Consider the following 18,878-nt stretch of genomic DNA (forward strand, 5'->3'; position numbering starts at 1 on the left):
AAGGGGGGGGGGGTCTTGAAAAACAGTAAGTACACTTAAACAGGAGAGCTCAAGGTTATTTTAAGGGAGAGGGAGTGTAGCAAGTGTCCCAAACATGGGATCTAAAAGGTAAAATTAATCGAATTTACGAAAAACATAACAACACAAAACTGACCCGATTTGACGAGGATTACATGAAAATTATGATTATTGTGAAATCTGAGGTCGGACACCGGCCGTGAACAATCTGGACATGTACGGAGTATTGTTCAATCGGGTTGCCGTCTAAGTTATGTTTCACTACAATCAGAGTATTTCACTAAGCAGAACAACTTCGAGAATTTTTTTCGGCCTTATCTTTCCGAAACATTTCTGAGCAACGCCGGGTCATTCAGCTAGTATTTTCTATAATTGGCGATTGAAACGTCAATTATTATGGTTTCATGGTTTATTATTTTTGTGTGAGTCGAATACAATAAAAGGACAAGGGAGGCACCTGTAAATGGCAGCTCGCCAGTGGTCTTCCTGGTGGAAGCTCCATTATTACAATGTTGTGAAATTTAAATACATAATTGTAAAACCTTTAATTGTAGACGGAATATTGGTTTGTCAAGTATTCATAAATAGTTAATGGAAACGGAATTATCGTGAGATTTCATAAAGTATCCCGCTTTGCCCCTACATTGGTCAAAAAATATTTTTTTTAGATCGTTCAAAACAATTACTCAACGTAACGAATATTTCAGATAAAAATAGTTTTCATTCGGGTTATTAGTTACTCGTTACTACAATGTAATTTTCTATACGCAATAAATATCTCATTTAAATATTGAAAATAATCATTTAATAAAAATGTTCCCGCTTCCCCCTTAGAAAATAAAAATTATAGTAGAGCAAGGTCTTGGTATACCATTTCTTCTGAGTATTTGAACGATTGTTATCGTACAGAACCATTGCATGGCTAGTGCCATGATCCTGTTGACACTAAGGATCCTTTCAGGTCAAGGCTCCAGTGGAGACCAGTAGTCTATGCGTTGAACCATCAACTCAAAGGATCATAGCTTTAAAGTTGAAATATGGTGGTTTGTTTTTACTAATTCGAACGTGCACGACCTCACTCAAATACTTATTAAAGTAGTGCCTTCGGTTACTAATCCTAGCGTAAATTATTCAAAATCCAAACCAGATGAGTATCAGTGTCGGATGAATCATTAGCGATAAAATATTATCGGTAGACAGCATATAATTACATTAATTGATTTTCTATAATGGTTGAGTGGAGGCTAGGGTGGCTTTTCTCGCCTGATCAGAACCCATATGCGCCTACGTTTATCGCAAGCTGTATTGGGATGGCAAATACACAGTAGTGCCAGATGCATCTGCATTTCACTTCTATTGATAGTTTTCAAGCTTCGAAGCTCCCACGCTGCTGTGCGATGCAAACATGCAACGACACTAGAATGAATTTCGGTATATTCCACAAAAATAAAATGAATTTCGCATATTTGTTTTCGACCCCCCGGGTGATGGTATTCGCGGAATGGCCTGTAAATTACTCCTAACGTATCGCAACTCACGCCCACGATGAAAAATACACACTCCCATGGATGATTGTAATTAATATAGGCCCTGTGGTCAGATCCAATAAAGCGAGCGGTGCTCACATAAATTGGAAAATTTCACCAGTATGGTCAATTTGCCATGTGGAATAAAAAAACAATTCGATATCATTTAATCAATGCCAATGAAAGGCGAACAATCCATTACACCAAATAGATTTTCAAGCGTAAATTGCATTTGTAACGCTGCCGCATTTCGATGGCCACAGGCAGAGCAGGTTAGAACAGGTCTCCCGAATACTATAGTGGTTCCAACCCAACAGTTATTTTTTTCTCACGTCAAAAACACTTACTGACCCCATATGTCGTACGAGTGTCAGACAGTAATGCTAACGCTATGAACGGGGCTGAGTGCAGGATATTCTTTGCGGGAAAAATCATCACATCGTCGAATTAGGAACATCAATACGTTCTGAAAAAAAGGAATAAAAAAAATAGGATTTCAGAGTATTTTTCAGTGCTAATGTCACTCAGAAACATCTGCACTGCAAAACCCGAACCAAATTTTTATTGTTGTATCCAACAAGCCATAGATTGTTGAAATCTGTCCATTTTAAGGGACAGGTAGGGTCTAACACTTTTGAAAAATCATTTATTATTTTCTTTATATTTTCGTATAGTAAAACATTTAAAGAATTTTCTGTGAAATTTTCAAGCCTATTGGAACGAACTCTGGAAGTTATGGACCTTTATCTATGGCTATCTCATTCTACGAAGAAGCAAGAGCTCGGCGCACAGGCCCAAGATTTCTACTGCGATAAACTTCAAAACTTGACAAAACATTCTTGAAATGTTTCGTTATAATAAATTATAAAAGAAAAAATATGATTTTTTGAAAATGTGAGACCCTACGGGCTCCCTGGAGTAATTAATTGTTTCTATTGATTTTATAGACAAAAACCTTTAAACGCGTTTTCCTCAAAAGCAGATTTCGAAAGCCCGTGTCAATCGTCATTCAAAAACTACTGCACCTTTTTTTTCAAATTTTGCACACACTTTCTACATATAAAAACCTGTCTTAATCCACCTAGTGGTGTGATGATGTCTTTCTCATATTACTTATTTTCCCAAAAATTTCACTGGAAGAATTTTGTTTTCTATTTTGAGTAAAATAAGAAACTTTCTTTGTGTATAAACTAACATAACCTTTTCAATTTGTAAACAGTTATGTCAAGTTATTAAGAATTTTAATTTATTTTGCATCGTCGCACTAAATGATTCAACACATTTCGTTTAATAGATCTAGATCGGAAGTCGGACCCGGATGAAATTAAACAGCAACCTATGTGACTTTTAGAAAATTGAGTGAATCTCATTCTAGAGTTTTTGACCACTATTTCCATTACTTGGAACCAGAATAGCCGAAGTCGGTTCGTTCAGTAAGTAACTAATATAGCCTACAAATTGAATCAGTTTTGAGTCAAATCTAGAAGAATTTTACTTTTTCTTGCATCGTCGCTCTAAATTTGCAATTTTAAACACACTTTACCATATGGAAGCATGATAAAATTTAATAGAAACCTTTGGGACTATGACATTTTTTATTTTATTAGTGATATTATTTGACACATACTCACACACATACACGAACAAACACATACATTGCTTAGCTTGATGAACTATGTCGAATGATATAGAAAACTTAGCCTTTTGGGAAAATTCTAGTAAATTTTTAAAGAAATTGCATAAACTTTCTATATAAGAAAGACAATACATGTACTTTTATAGAAAAGCATCGTTATAACACTAACAAGTAAGTACAAAATGAAGAAAAATTTACATTTTTTTCACCTGAAAAATACAAACTTTAATGTGGCAACCCTGCACGCTATATGAAATTGAACAAAGCATGCTGCGAACGAAGCAAAGCGGCACATACCGTCGCGTACTAGTTTTACATCGTCATGACGATTTGAATGTTTTGACACTCATCTCCCTATAATTTCGGAACCGGAAGTCGGATCATGATGAAATTGCCCAGCATGTTTAACATAAAGACAATAAGAGCTTCAATTTGAATCATGATTCATCGAAATGAGATCCGTTTTTAGGAGATTTTCTTCACTATCATCGGTGCTTTCGGAATCGGAAACCGGGGACTAGTAGTCCCAAAGAAGTTTTATATATTCACTAACTAACAAGATCTGCCAACTGGATGAATTTAGCAGTAAGTTTTATATAAATGTGCACCTCGTTTCGCCATCGCTTGTGAAAAAATACTTATGAAATTGAAAATCTTTACTAATCGCACTGTAATACCGGAACCGGAAGTCGGATCTGGATCAATTTTTCGAATACCTTTTAAAGAATTTTGAGACCTTTTATTTGCTTCTTTGTTTGTAAAAATTGTTAAGAAAATTCCGAGAAAATTGCGTGCGCATTTTTTAATAAATTTGCGCATATTTCCTTGTAATTCCGGAACCGGAAGTCGAATCCAAATGAAACGCAGGAAAATTGTATGAGGCAACACGACTTTTCATTTGAATTTAAGTTTGTGAAAATCGGTCACGCCATCTCTGAGAGACGTGAGTGACTATTTTTTTTTCCTTTTTTTGGTGCATATCACCCTGTAACTCCGGAACCGGAGGTCAGATCCGAATGAAACTCAGGACCTTTAGACCTTTCATTTGAATCTGATTTTGTGAAAATCGGTTCAGCCATCTCTGAGAAAATTGAGTGGCATTGTTTGTCACACACACATTCATACATACGTACACATACACACATACACACACAGACATTTTGTGATCTCGACGAACTGAGTCGAATGGTATGGTTATTATCCTATAATTCGGAAACCGGAAGCAGGATGCGCCCACCATTTAATAGTATTTCTAATGATCATAAGTCCTTCCATATGAATAGTTTGTGCAAATCGGTTGAGCCATCTTCGAGAAAATCTAATGCATATTTTTTGAGTTACAATAAAACTTTCACACACAGATGTTTTGCGATTTCGGCGAACTGATTCGAATGATATATAACACTCGAGTCTCAGGTACAAAAATCAGTTTTCCTAGTAATCTTAGCTTATCTTAATTAGAACGGCAAAATTACATAAAAACGAGGAATTTTGTTCGTTATGACGAAAGCCACCATATTCTTAGTTTACTGTATTTCATAACTCAACAAAAAAACAGACTACTAGTTCCACCACCATTATTAGCAGTTCTTTATGCTCTGACAATTTTATGTTTTACGCAATATGCAAAACTCCTACCACTTGGTCCAACAAGTTGAACATTACAGTACAGGCTTGCTCGACAAGCTTTCGCGAAGTAATAAACACGGTTTTATGTCATTTCACGGATGCCCTCTGTCCTTCCGTTTCCAACGTTGTTTTCCGAGCTTAATTTGCTGGGAAATGTTCTACATCGCAAACCAAAAAAGAAATAACTACAGTAACTGCACTTCTATTCATCTCTGCGTCTCGATTCATTTCAGCTTTTATGAAACTCGTGGTAAACATCGGTGAGGTTTTAGAGGGTTAAAAATTAGAGTGATATATACTACCTACGTTCAATATGTTATTTCCGAATTGGAATGAAAATTGGAACGTTTTTTGTTTCGTTATAAATCTTTTCTTCCGCTGATGTCCCCAAAATTGAGCAGTGATATTTTTGCTTGCAACCAAAGCGAATATTTTGGAAACGGCAACAGTGCAATTCGCTGATTGTAAACCGTCGAAATAAAAATTTGCTGCGTCGAGTAATGAGCACTACATAAGTACAAATTGAACAGAAAAATAAATGGCAAAATAACAATTGCCAACCTTCGTGATGAAAGATAATAATCCCTACGTCGAACAGTGGTTCGAATCAATAAAAATGTGGTCATAAATCAGTAGCTGCCAAACCGTTCTTTTAATGCATATAGTTGCTTTGAAGAAATTATTTACAAATATATACCGCGTAATTTGATCCTAACATTAATTGTTCATGGCCTACTTTGAGAAAAATTGTAACCATAACTTTTTTTTCTGAAGAGATAGAAATTTTTTTTCTTCTACAAAGTTTTAGAACTATTAAAAATAGTTTACTTTGTCAAATATACCAAAAGTCTAGGTCGCACCGTTTCGGATATACAAAGCGTTTTTATGGCAACCCCCTTAAAATCAGTATTTTATTTATAACTTGTTTCGAGTTATTTTTTTATCCATACTTTCTTTGGAATAATTGAACAAAATAAAAAATCCCATATTTTTGTTGAAGATAGTGCATAGGTTTCTTGTTTCCTGGCAAAGTTATGCAACATTTTATCTTATTTTTACCTAGGATAAAACCTTGCACCGAAGCGAAATATGCAACTTTATGATTTTTACAAAATTTGTAGGAAAAGATGTGCCCAATATCATAAAAAAAAATCTAAGTGGAACTCGGTGGAACTTTTTTTCAAAGTTAATTTTCATTTTTTTCAAAGTTAGTTTTCATTACTGAATTATGGCAACCCCCTTAAAACTAGTTTTCTAGTCATAACTTGTTTCGAGTTATTTTTTTATGCAGCATGGCCATAGTGAAAATGAGTCACACGAAGAGTACTCAAAATATTCTCATTGAAAATAAATTGGATAAGGTACATGTTCTCCTATAAGTATTATTAAAGTTTGCTGCATTAAGTTGCATATTTCGCTTCAGCACAAAGTTTCCTAGGTATAAAAAGGTAAAATTATGCATAAATTTTCCAGAAAAGAAGTATCCATAAAAAAATAATACGAAACAAGTTATGACTAGAAAACTAGTTTTAAGGGAGTTGCCATAATTCAGTAATTAAAACTAACTTTGAAAAGACCTAAAAAAAAAGTTCCACGGAGTTCCACTTAGATTTTTTTTATGATATTGGGCACATCTTTTCCTACAAATTTTGTAAAAATCAGCTGCATAAAGTTGCATATTTCGCTTCGGTGCAAGGTTTTATCCTAGGTAAAAAAGGTAAAATGTTGCATAACTTTGCCTGGAAATAACAAACCTATGCACTATCTTCAACAAAAATATGCGATTTTATAAATTCTACAATTATTCCAAACAAAGTATGCATAACAAAATAACTCGAAACAATTTATGAACAAAAAACTGATTTTAAGGGGGTTGCCATAAAAACGCTTTGTATATCCGAAACGGTGCGACCGAGACTTTTGGTATATTTGACAAAGTAAACTATTTTTAATAGTTCTAAAACTTTGTAGAAGAAAAAAAATTTCTATCTCTTCAGAAAAAAAAGTTATGGTTACATTTTTTCTCAAAGTAGGCCATGAACAATTAATGTTAGGATCAAATTACGCGGTATATATTTGTAAATAATTTCTTCAAAGCAACTATATGCATTAAAAGAACGGTTTGGCAGCTACTGATTTATGTCCACGTTTTTATTGATTCGTACCACTGTGCGTCGGTGTAGCTCTATTGTACTCTGATCGAACTCAGTCGGTACCATAAGCGATAGCAATTACACTGAATTGTTTTTGAAGAGGCTGTGAAAAGGAACATTTTAAGCAAATGGACGTGTTCGGAATGATTGCGTTGGTCGGGTCGGAAATCACGCACTTAGGTACTTCCGACTGACTGATTTCGAATCACGTTAAAGGCATAAAGGTAGTATTATTATGAACAGCACTTACCTCGAATTGGACCGCTTGGAGGAATCCTTTTTCCGATCGCCGGTAAGGTTCTTCAAGTCCTTCTGTCGTTTCTTCGTTTCCCGCCATATTCGATAGTAGAGGAAACACATGACCGTCACCGGTACGTAGAAGGCCGCAATTGCCGTTCCAAAAGTAATGTAATGATTGGTCTCGATAAACTGAATGTAGCACTCCTTCTCTGGCACCGTCCGTTTGCCCTCGATGTAGGGCCAACTGTAGATCCACGGTGGCCACAGGAGTAAGCTGATACCCCACGCGGCACCGATCATGATCGCGGCTCGAGTCGTTGTACGCTTCGCTCGATATGTTAGAGGCCTAGTTACGCTAAAGTATCTATCAAAGCTAATGATGAGCAGATTCAGCACGGACGCATTAGACGCCAGATAGTCCAGGGCCAGCCACGTGTCACATATGTGGGGCCCCAAGGGCCAGTAGCCTAGCAGCGTCGTTACCGAAAACAATGGCATCGAAATCAGTCCGATCGCGAAATCCGCAATGGCAAGCGAGAACAAAAAATAGTTGCTGATTGTTTGTAGCTGTTTGTCGATCTTGAACGAAATCATCACCATCACGTTACCGGCCACCGTCAGAATACTCAGCACGGTCGCAATTATGCCGAGTACGATGATTTGCAGCAACGAGTAGGTCGGTTCGGTATCCTCTCCGTTGTCCGTTTCGTTCCCGGCGGTGACCGTACTCGCCACCGCCGTCGGGGTGAAGTTGTAGAACAGATCATCGATTGTGCCCGTCGTCCCGGTGCCCGGTAATGCCGTGACGGCAGTGTACCGTGACAGGAAACTGTCGACCGTTGTTCTCTCGTAGAGCACCATCGTGCGCGTCGCCTGCTGCTGCTGTTGCTAGCCGGATCAGCAAACGCCAACTGGTGAATCGGTCTGGAAAAAAAAACAGAGATGGTGTCAGAAAGAATATCCCATTGGAAATGTTTAAAAAAATTGAAAGCCTAAACCATTGTTATCATTTGCTTCTACCATTACTATTCATATTACTAGTTTTGCTCTTTTACTGTTGTCACGAATGGCAGTGGCCGAAATGATAAAACGCAAACTTTTAATTAGCTATGTGATTCTCATCGCTGCCGACAAAGTATGTCAACAAAAGGCCATCCGTTTAACCAATCTTCGCCCACAGTTCGTGAATAAAGAAACCCTAATTTGACAGGTAGTGCACACCAGTTGCTTCAAATCGAAGGCAGGCTTTCCAGACAGATGGGTTTTCATTGTTCCTTACACAGTTTCGATTGTGATTCATTATCAGATGTGAGGGTGGAAGTATATCTACAGACAAATAGGAAGTTTAGTCCGTTATAGAGATATGATTTTTGACGTCTACTTCTTCGTCTTCGTCTTCTACAGAGTGCATAAAACCAGAGTGACGATATCTCATCCGTAATGTTGGCAACGGTACAAAAGATAGAAACCTCTATTTACGAACTAAACGTAAAAAAAGTTTACGTTATTTGAGATTTGGTTCGTAAAAAAAGTTCACGTTGGTTGGAATTTACAACTTAAAAAAAGATTTGTATAAAGAATGTGGAGACCCCTAAGCTTATGACCATTTTCGGAACGGAAGTGATAAGTGGGTGCAAAAAATTTATGTTTGACACCGCATCAAAATATAAAATGGCAACTTTCGGTTTATTGATATTCCTTAAGAATCCTTACAATATGGGTATTTTCAGAACGGGTTTGATAAGTAGATGTCAGAAAACGATGTTTGAGGTGGTTCTGAATTCCAAAATAGCGACTTCCGGTTTATTGATATTCCTAAAAACCCTTAGAGCAAATTCAGTAGCTGGAAGTTCTATATGGAAGATCTATAATAGAACAGAAACTGGAACAAACGTATCTCCAGCAAGCCGTTCTAGTTTAATTTATTCGACCAGTTCTTCTGTCAAATTTAAAACTGGTCTACGATGCCGTTCTATTTTTTGTATATTTGAAAACACGAGTAAAACACTGCTGGGGCTGCCAGTTTTTCTGGTAATAAAGTCCAGATTTAAATTTTGTAGCTGGCATAAATTATGCATCTAGAACTAAAACACTACTGAATATGCCCTTACAATATAGATAGTTTCGGAACGGATTTGATGAGTAGATGTCAGAAAACGATGTTTAAGGTCGTTTCAAAATTCAAGATGGCGACTTCCGGTGTCCCTTAAAAACCCTTAAAACATGGCTATTTTCGTAACAAGATTGATAAGAGGAAAATGATGTTTGAAGTGAATGAAAATTCTAGATGGCGACTACTAATTTATTGAAATTCCTTGAAAATCCTTACAATTTGTGTATTTTTGGAACGGGATTGATGAGTAGATGTCGGAAAACGATGTTTGAGGTGGTTTTGAAATTCACAATGGCGACTTCCGGTTTATTGAAATTCCTTGAAAACCCTTAAAACATGGGTATTTTCATAACGGGATTAATAAGTGGAAAACTATGTTTGGAGTGAATGAAAATTCAAGATGGCTACTTCCGATTTATTGGTATTCCTTGGAAACCCTTACAATTTGGGTATTTTCGGAACGGGATTGACAAGGAGATGTCGGAAAACAATGTTTGAGGTGGTTTTGAAATTCAAGTTGGCGACTTCCGGTTTATTGAAATTCCTCGAAAACCCTTACAATTTGGGTATTTCCGGACCGGGATTGATGAGTAGATGTCGGAAAACGATATTTGAAGGGTTTCTTAAATGCAAGATGGCGACTTCCGGTTTATTGAAATTCCTTGAAAACTCTTATGGGTATTTTCGTAACAGAATTGATAAGAAGATGTAAGAAAACGATGTTTGTAGTGATTAAAAATTCAAGTTGGCAACTTCCGGTTCACTATTATTCCCTAAAAACCCTTACAACATGGATATATTTGGAACGGATTTGAACAATACGTGCCGGAAAACAATGTTTGGGGTTGTTGAAAAATCCAAGTTGGTGACTTCCGGTTTATTAGTATTCCTTGAACGTTATTACCGTATTCCTCGATCTTGGTATTCTTTCAAAACACTATACCGAAAGTCACCACATTGAATTTTGAAATGAGCTGAAACATCGTTTATTGGGATTCAATGCGTTCCAAAAATTGTTTTTTTAAGGGTTTTCATGGCATATCGTTAAACCGAAGGTTGTTATCTTGGAATCCGAGACGACATCAAACATAGTTTTCTGGCATTTGCTCATTGAATCCTTTCCAAAAATACCCATATTATAAGGATTTTCAAGAAATATCGATAAACCAATCTGTTCCGAAAATTTTTTTATATTAAGGGGTTTCAAGGTATATCGATAAACTGAAGGTTATCTCAAAGTTCGAGATGACATCAAACATCGTTTTCGGGCATCTGTTTATTAAATTCTTTCCTAAAACACCCATATTGTAAAGGTTTTCTAGGAATATCAAGAAACTGGAAGTCGCCATCTTGAATTTCAAAATTACTTAAAACATCAGTATCCGACATCTACTTATTACTCCCGTTCCGAAAATACCTATATTGTAAGGGTTTTCAAGGAATATAAATAAACCGGAATTCGCCATTTTGAATTTTTAATCGCCTCAAACATCGTTTTCCGACATCTGCTTATCAATCCCGTTCCGAAAATACCAATATTTCAAGGAATATCAGAAAACCGAAAGTCGCCATCTTGAATTCTAAAACCAACTGTAACATGGTTTTTGTCATCTACTCATTAAAAACCTTCCGGAAATCTTTGAATTCAGAACCACCTCAAACATCGTTTTCTGACAACTACTCATTAAACCCATTCCGAAGATACCCAAATTGTAAGGGTTCCTAAAAAATATCAATCAATCGAAAGTCGCCATCTTGGATTTCCGAAATACCTCAAACATTAGTTTCCGGAATGCACTCTTTAAACCCTTTCCAAAAATACCCTTATTGTATGCAAAAACCTCTTTTTACGAAGAAAAAAGTTTACGTTATTTGGGATTTAGTTCGTAAAAAGAGTTACGTAAAAAGAAGTAACGTAAAAAAAGTGTTCGTAAAAGGAGATTTGGGTGTAATCCGAAATGTTGACAGTTTCGTTAGCTTCACATTGTTTTTGACAGGTCGTTTGCTCGTTTAGAACGAAGCTGTCATTCCAAACGAACAGCTGTCGTCAATCTAGTTCTAGGCACTCCAGTCTTCTATGAAGAGGTACAAATTCCAAGCATTATCTATAATATATTCCACTATAAGGCGTATTCGAAAAGTAAGTGCCATTTTGTGATAACAATATTATGATCATCTAAAATGGACACATAGTTTTCTACTAATCTTCTTCACTTCTCCACATAATTAGTATTCACATTGTAACGTATTCCGTATCGGTGCCTTTTTAACTCCTCTGTTTTCAACGGCATTTTTCAACCACACTTAAAATCGATTCTCGAGCTCAGCATAATGAAATGTCGAATTAATTGGGCATCCCGACATTTTACTGATTACTCCGTAATCAAAATGCTCTTTTCCAAAATTCTTTGAAGTATTATTCTGACTTCTCGAAAAACGCATTTTTTTACCGAATTTTGACATAATATTATGCTGAACTTGTTAGTAAACAATAAATATACCGAAATAAGCAAATCCGTTTGCCGAGATTTCGAACAGTGTGCTGGCTATTTCTGAATTTTCTAATCGTCTAATGTCAACTGTCGATTTTACAATTTCTCGTGGAGCTGGAAAATACAGGATCCGCCATGTAACTTTTTTTTTAAACATTCAATAAAACACAAACGGTTCATCCGATTTCAGAATTTATTTTTTCATATTAAAGTACAATCCTTCCGGTCAATTGTGGAATATAATTTCAATCAAATGGCTGCCTACGGTCGGTCCAGTTTTTTAGTACATTTTCGATTGTATGCAGCTCTATTTCAGCTATGGCTGCACGAATGTTGTCCTTCAAGGCTTGAATTGTCTCTGGCTTGTCCACATAACACTTATCTTTACCAGCCCCCCAAAGATAATTGTCTAACGGCGTCAACTCACAGCTCCGAGGCGGTCAAACGACATCCGAGTTTCGACTGATAATTCGATCTTCGAAGACTGTGCGCAGAAGATCGACCGTAGCGTTGGCTGTGTGGCACGGATCGCCGTCTTGTTGGAACCAAATGGTGTCAAAGTTTTCCTCTTCAAGTTCTTTTGGCGGCGACTCCTGCCTCATTTTCGAAGAAAAATTGCCCAATGATGCCGCCAGACCAAATTCGCACCAAACCGTCACTCTCTGAGGATGCATCGGCTTCTCCATGATAACGTGCGGGTTTTCCGTACCCCAGAAACGACAATTTTGCTTATTAACATACCCGCCGAGATGAAAATGTGCATCATCCGAGAAGATGATTTTTTGGCAAAAATCGGCGTCTCCTTCAAAGTAAAACTGCACTATTTTCACGCGTTCCTCAAGCGTATACACAACCATTTTCGTTCAGCGAAAGGATAAAACTAAGTGTCTAAATAACCGCTAGTTCAAAAAAAAGGTAGATGGCGGACCCTGTATTTAAATTGGATGAAGGAAAAAAATTCGATATTTCGTCTAACGATAAGTGAAATCTAGAGTGAAATCAAAAACTATCTATTTTTCAAAGACACTTATAAATATCTCCTTATTTCCACGAAGAGACGTGAAGAAGCTCTGAAAACAAATGTTTTTAACTGTGATGTTTTGGTATGGGGATTGCTTTCCTTTTCTGTGTTCGGAATAGAAATGAGCATTGATAAAACACCTCTTTTAAACAACCCTAGCTTTCGTGATAATTATTTCATACATAATAAAGCAAAATCTTTTCTACGCTACATTACTAATAACTCAGCAACTCATGAAGCAATCTTGGTCGCTTTTGCTGAGCTAACAGCGTAAATCGATTTTGTGAAAAAGGCCCGGAATGTCATATACCATTCGATTCAGTTCGTCGGAATCTGCAGATGTATGTGCGTATGTATGTAGGTATGCAACGCAGATGTGCATCAGATTTTCTCGAAGATGACTAAATCGATTTTGGTAAACTTAAATTCAAATGAAAGGTTTTGTAGTTTCACAGTCTCCAATTGAATTATATCAAGATCCGACTTGTCTTTCTGGAGTAACGGGATGAAATGTTGTGAAAAATTTAAAAATATGGACGCTAACGAAACTCCAAATTTTTTCGATAGCTGCCATCATAATCATAATCGAGAAGAGATATCAAGCATATCCCACTTTGCCCCCGATTCCCCTATTCATAAACCAAACATTTCGTCATGGACCAGTGTCGAAAAGTGTGAAAAAATCGTATGTTCTATACATAATCAATGTGCGATTTTAAGACTATGCTTTCCAGAATCTGATGTATTCCCCACTTCGTTGGTGTTTTTTCTTTCATCACAAAATTCTAGTAGTGTTATTACCAGACACGGAAATATACGGACTAAAGAATCCGGTTTGAATTTGATAGGAAAAGTTTGCTAATTTATATTTTACCGACACAACCATTGTCTGCGGGATCTTCAAAACCATATCAAAAGCATTCTTGAGTTACAGTTTTCTTCAAAACCTCTCTGTGGTGCTAATGTTTAAATTAATTACTTCTTTTCTACACCACAAGAAGTGAATCACGATAAGTATAAATGTTTCATGGCGCCAGTGGATGAAGACCCGAGCGTTACGGTGTTTCTCATGAAGACAGATGCTTTTAATTAGGCCCGCTATAAGATGGCAAAGAAACAGAGTTAATCTACATTCGAGTCAGTTTTCCATTCCACTTAACAAACTTTGACCGTAGTTTCTTATGAGCAAAACAATAGTTTATCTTGTTGAAGACTGCAGAACTGTACCACACAAAATTATGAAGATGAAGTACACAATTGCTGCAGGGTTGAGAATTAAATATGTTTCGGTTTCATTTTTTTCCTAGCCGTACCACCGCTCTGAATAATATACTAAACCAAAGAAATCATTTTTCAGGACACCTTTTGCAATCAACGTCTAACGCGAAACCTAGGTTAGGTTCATACGTGTTCCTTTTCTAATTACAAATAATGAACACTTGAAGGAAACAGAAAATAATTAAATTTCCAGCATAAAAGATATTAAATCAAACTGTCACCAGTCATTGTTTGCTAGGCAATAAGCGTTAATATTGCTTTCACGATTCGACTGAATACTTTTACAACCCAACTATGTAAAACAGTTATTGAGAGTATCGTAGCCATTTGTGTTCAACCTAGCTGTGGACGCCAATTGTGCAAATTATTTGAACCATGAGAAATAAGTTGATTGCTGACTTCTCCCGAATCGTTGAGTACGCAAGAGTTTTCTTTATAAAAGAAAATTTAGAATCAGGAATCATATAGGCAGCAAAACAAACTCCTGGCTTTACATTGAAAACAGGGCTAATAGGAAACTGTTTTCAATAAAAGTTCATTTGTTAATATTAGGACATTACCATTACAAAACGGCAATGAAAAGACCAAATTATTCAATCGCATAAGTCGTCGAATCCTTGGTGTGCAATATTCTGATTCTGAGAATGCCAACATGAAACCCAGATAAGGCAAAAGGGTGGAAATAGTGTTTGCTTAGCTTCGATAATGTTATTATAAAGCAAGGTAAAAGTGTCATAAGTTTCAATATGCAAAAAGCAAACAAAAGGTACAGATTTCAGGATTTTCTAGTCATAATTATGTCGGGCGTAGAGGCAAAGAGATAAGATAACTTTTAAGATAACTAACTGCGATACCAAAAAAATCAAAAAAAAATCCTGGCCAAAAGAGCCCGAGAGACACCATAACAATGTTTCCTAAATAAAGCTCATTTGTTCGGCAAGCAATCTGTAGGTTAGCTAAGGTTAGTTGATCGCACATGAGAATCCCGTGATTGATGAACAGCTAGTGAAAATCGCTCATTGAACCCAACCGCCTGCTATGACTGGTGGTTCCTGAAGCCAACACTTTTTGTTGTGATTGGCTTGTTGTAATACCATTTTGATGCGCACAGTGGCCCTTATTACGGGTATCACTACACGGTGAAAACCAAGTGAAGTGATTTTTACCTTATTATCGGTATCACTTCACGGTGAAAACCAAGTGAAGTGAATGTAGGTCTCTATCATGAAAGTCGCTTCAGAGAAAAAAGCAATTACTTAGATGAGCTCGTTGTTATTACGAACATCAAATCACCAAAAATTTGTTGGAAAAATGATTTGTTTCACTACAGTTATTACTTCACTGAGCGTGATACCGGTAATAGGTAAAATCAAGTGAAGTGATATGTGAGTGAAGTGAAAGTGGAAGTGGAAGTGAGAACGGTAATAAGGGCCAGTATATAAGGAAAATAAAACAGGAGATTTAAAAGTCAAAGAATTTTCAAATTAATTTTGCAATGTAAATTCAATCCAATCCTGTTAGAATTTGGTTTCACTTAATAATAATATAATTCAAGCTCTGTGTCCTCTGCACAACCGTTAGTTTGACTTTCCCCCCGAATAATACTTTTTTTTCAACTGATTGTCACTTATACTTCAAAACTATTACACGTATCAACATGAACCAAACGGCATTGTATTCGTTAGATATCTCTCTATGGTTGAAACTGTAACCAAAATATTGTTATTTAAATAAGTTATTGATAATTAAAAGGTCAAAACATGACGACACATCAAATATTTTCAGAGCCGCCATGATGAAAAAATAGAAAGAAAAAATTAAAGTGTTGTATTCAAGACAAGGCCGAGCACGATTATATTTAAAATGAAATAATTCTAAGGTTCCCTTAATAAATACAAAAATAAAGATGACGGTGGATGCACTAAACTGTGACAAATTACAAATTTACTCTACTTTAAGCGCTTAGAATTTTTGTGAACGATAAAATTGACAATTAGATTCTTTCAGAATAATTGATTCTATTCGTTTTTGATGCCTTCCATAATTTTTTACATTGTAAAGATTTTGAAAAATATCCCTTAAATGGAAGTCAATTATGATGATTTCAAAGTTACTTAGAAGATCAATTTTGGATACGATCAATCTCAACATAAACCTGGACAAATGAAACGATTTCATATCATATGGACAATTTTCAAGAAGGAGAAAGAACAGACTGATTAGTTTTTAAAAACTGTGCTTAATCCACCTAGCAGTGAGATGATACCTTCTTTTATCAATCCGCATGTGTTTTTTGCATGAATATTCTTCGGTGTTTTAGTTCTCATGACCAAGTGTGACTGTTGCTAAGCACAAGACAGTTACTGCCAACGATACACGCAGCTGCTACGTTCAACAGTTGCCAACACGCAATGACACGAGAGCTTGACACAATCATGAGAGCCACGACACACGGCAGCAATATTGAGAGCAATTAATTTTGTCGCACTCTCTCACAGCAGTCAAAGCCACAGCGTTCGCTTTTTGGTAGTGTACGTACATACTGGATACGTAGCTGCTTTGTTAACTTTCGGTCACGGGTTTCGAGAATGTCACGAGCTCAAAATGTCATGACATTTTCATAACGGGACTGTCATATCCGCTGTGCGACCGATCTGTGGTGATAAATTGAATGCGAACGGCGATGTTTTTATTACCGGTTCAATGGCTATCCCATCCGTGCCTTTTGCAAAATGAAGAAGTTACAGTTAAAACAATTTATAGAAAAGATGATTTTTTGGAAAAAGATACGCTCAGAGACAGGACTCGACATTACGTGCATTACGTGAGTACGCGCTACCAATTCGCCACCCATTCTTATTCGAATCCTGTCTCTGAGCGTATCTTTTTCCAAAAAATCATCTTTTCTGTTAAGTTTTTCATTAATTTGGTTTCTCCAATGTATGTTTCTACACAGTCATTTCAAAAATTGAACTTAGTTATATGGCGATATTATGTCAAGCCAACTAAGATTAATAAATCGGGATACAATGTTATATTTTCACAGTTTGAACCCCCACAATGAGTCTACGTGGATTATGAATGACCCCAGAGATAATACTAAAAATCGCCTATCTCCAAAAATCCTCATAGCCTCGGAAATCCGGATGAAAAAATGAAGCAAGCTACTGACTCAAAAATGAAAACAAAAATCTGAACTCCAAAATCAATTCCGGAACAAATTACAGCCCCGAAAAATAATACTTTCTAGACTCGGTCCTATGGACCTACAGGATTTAAAAATCGAGTCGAACAGGAAGCTTCCAATTCCATGAACTATCTTTATAACGGGTGGCAACTAAAATTTTGGAATTTCTTTCTCAAGCTGTCAAAAAAAGACAAACATACTTGGAGAAGATCTGATTTATTGAAATTAAAGATACATTGTTCATTGTTGAAAAAAAAAATAGTGAACATTTGAAAACGGTCCGTAATCGGATGTTCGGCGAAGTTTCCGTTTGATGTCGGAACAGGAGCATTGTACGGCCTTCATGTCAACTTTGCGAATGCATCTCTTGATTCTACCAATCAACTGTTAGCAATTCGTGGCTCTCCAGTTATTTTTGTACACCAAGGAGCTCAAAACCCCGAAGAGATCTTCGATTAGGCGATACTGAGGTAGATTCATCGGGTTGTGGTTTTTGGGTACAAATGGGATCGAATGGGTATTCAGGAACGATTGTGTTTTTTGGCGCAATGCGATGACGCTTTATCCGGCCAAAACACGTATTGTCCATCAGCATGATGTTTTTGAAAAAACGGAATCAAAACTTTCTACAAACATTGATTGATTGCCAACCCAGATGGCTTGAACCATGGCTTAAGAATGCCTTTCTCGGAAATGACAATGTACAGCATCACTTTCTGTTCAAACTTATGTTTAAACTAATATTTTATGTTCGGATGTACAGTAGAACTATTCGTTGAATAGTATTGATCGTTTGCGGGAAGTAGCTTTCGTCGTCCAAAACAAAACGTATTCCGGAAAAATTTTTAATCAACCAGCGGCATTGGGAATTCAGCGTTGAAATCTGTGCGTCTGTATATCCCGGGGCTCGTGTCTTCTTTCGGTACTTCATTCCGAGTCTTTTCAATGTTTTGCAGATGTACTGGTGAGAACAGTTGAACTTTTTTGCGACATCCCTTTGACTCAGTGAATCCTTGTTGTTGAAGGCACGAGAAAGAGAAAGAAGTCCTTTTGCGTCCATAATTTTGGCTGACTTACACTACCTTCCTTACGAGCAGTTGTTGGGTATCTTAGGATATTGTAAACTGTCGAAGCCGCAACATTTTTGCTTTTAAACTGTTGTACCGTATACTATTTGCCGAGATTTCTGTGCAGTTCGTAGAACTGTACAATGAGCAATTGAGCAAGCATGAACAAAACGGAAAATACTAGCAGAAAGAGGAGAAAGAGAGCTAACACATACACACTCTTAGTTCTTTCTGAGCTCGTTTGTTGTTGAGCATACAGGCCTCGAAATAATTCCAAAATTGTAGTTACCACCCGTTATGAGAAGGATAAAAGTTTCATAAACACATGTTTGAAGAACTTGAAACAATAAATTGATCAGTCTAATGGAAAAAAAATCCTTGACAACGAAAACCAATAATTTGCCACTTCCTTCAGTTTCATCATTTGTAACTTTAACTGCTCTAAATTTTTTTTTGCGGAACCCTGATAAACAAAGTCTGTCCGGAATGATTCTTTTTAGCCTTGCTGGAAATATCCG

The 18,878-nt window shown here is 36.6% G+C and overlaps 1 protein-coding gene across 2 annotated transcripts in view; it reads right to left on the reverse strand.

Moving 5' to 3' along the window:
- Nucleotides 1–18,878, reverse strand: part of LOC131435881 (muscarinic acetylcholine receptor DM1) — a 313,338-nt gene that overhangs the window by 78,862 nt on the left and 215,598 nt on the right. For both annotated transcript variants that reach the window (XM_058604140.1, XM_058604139.1), the window contains exon 3: nucleotides 7,213–8,126. In XM_058604140.1, coding sequence (XP_058460123.1) covers nucleotides 7,213–8,063 — 851 coding nt within the window. In that variant the 5' untranslated portion in view covers nucleotides 8,064–8,126. The remainder of the gene's footprint in view (nucleotides 1–7,212; nucleotides 8,127–18,878) is intronic.

The sequence above is a fragment of the Malaya genurostris genome, chromosome 3 (assembly GCF_030247185.1).
Source record: "Malaya genurostris strain Urasoe2022 chromosome 3, Malgen_1.1, whole genome shotgun sequence".
In the NCBI taxonomy this organism is placed as follows: domain Eukaryota; kingdom Metazoa; phylum Arthropoda; class Insecta; order Diptera; family Culicidae; genus Malaya; species Malaya genurostris.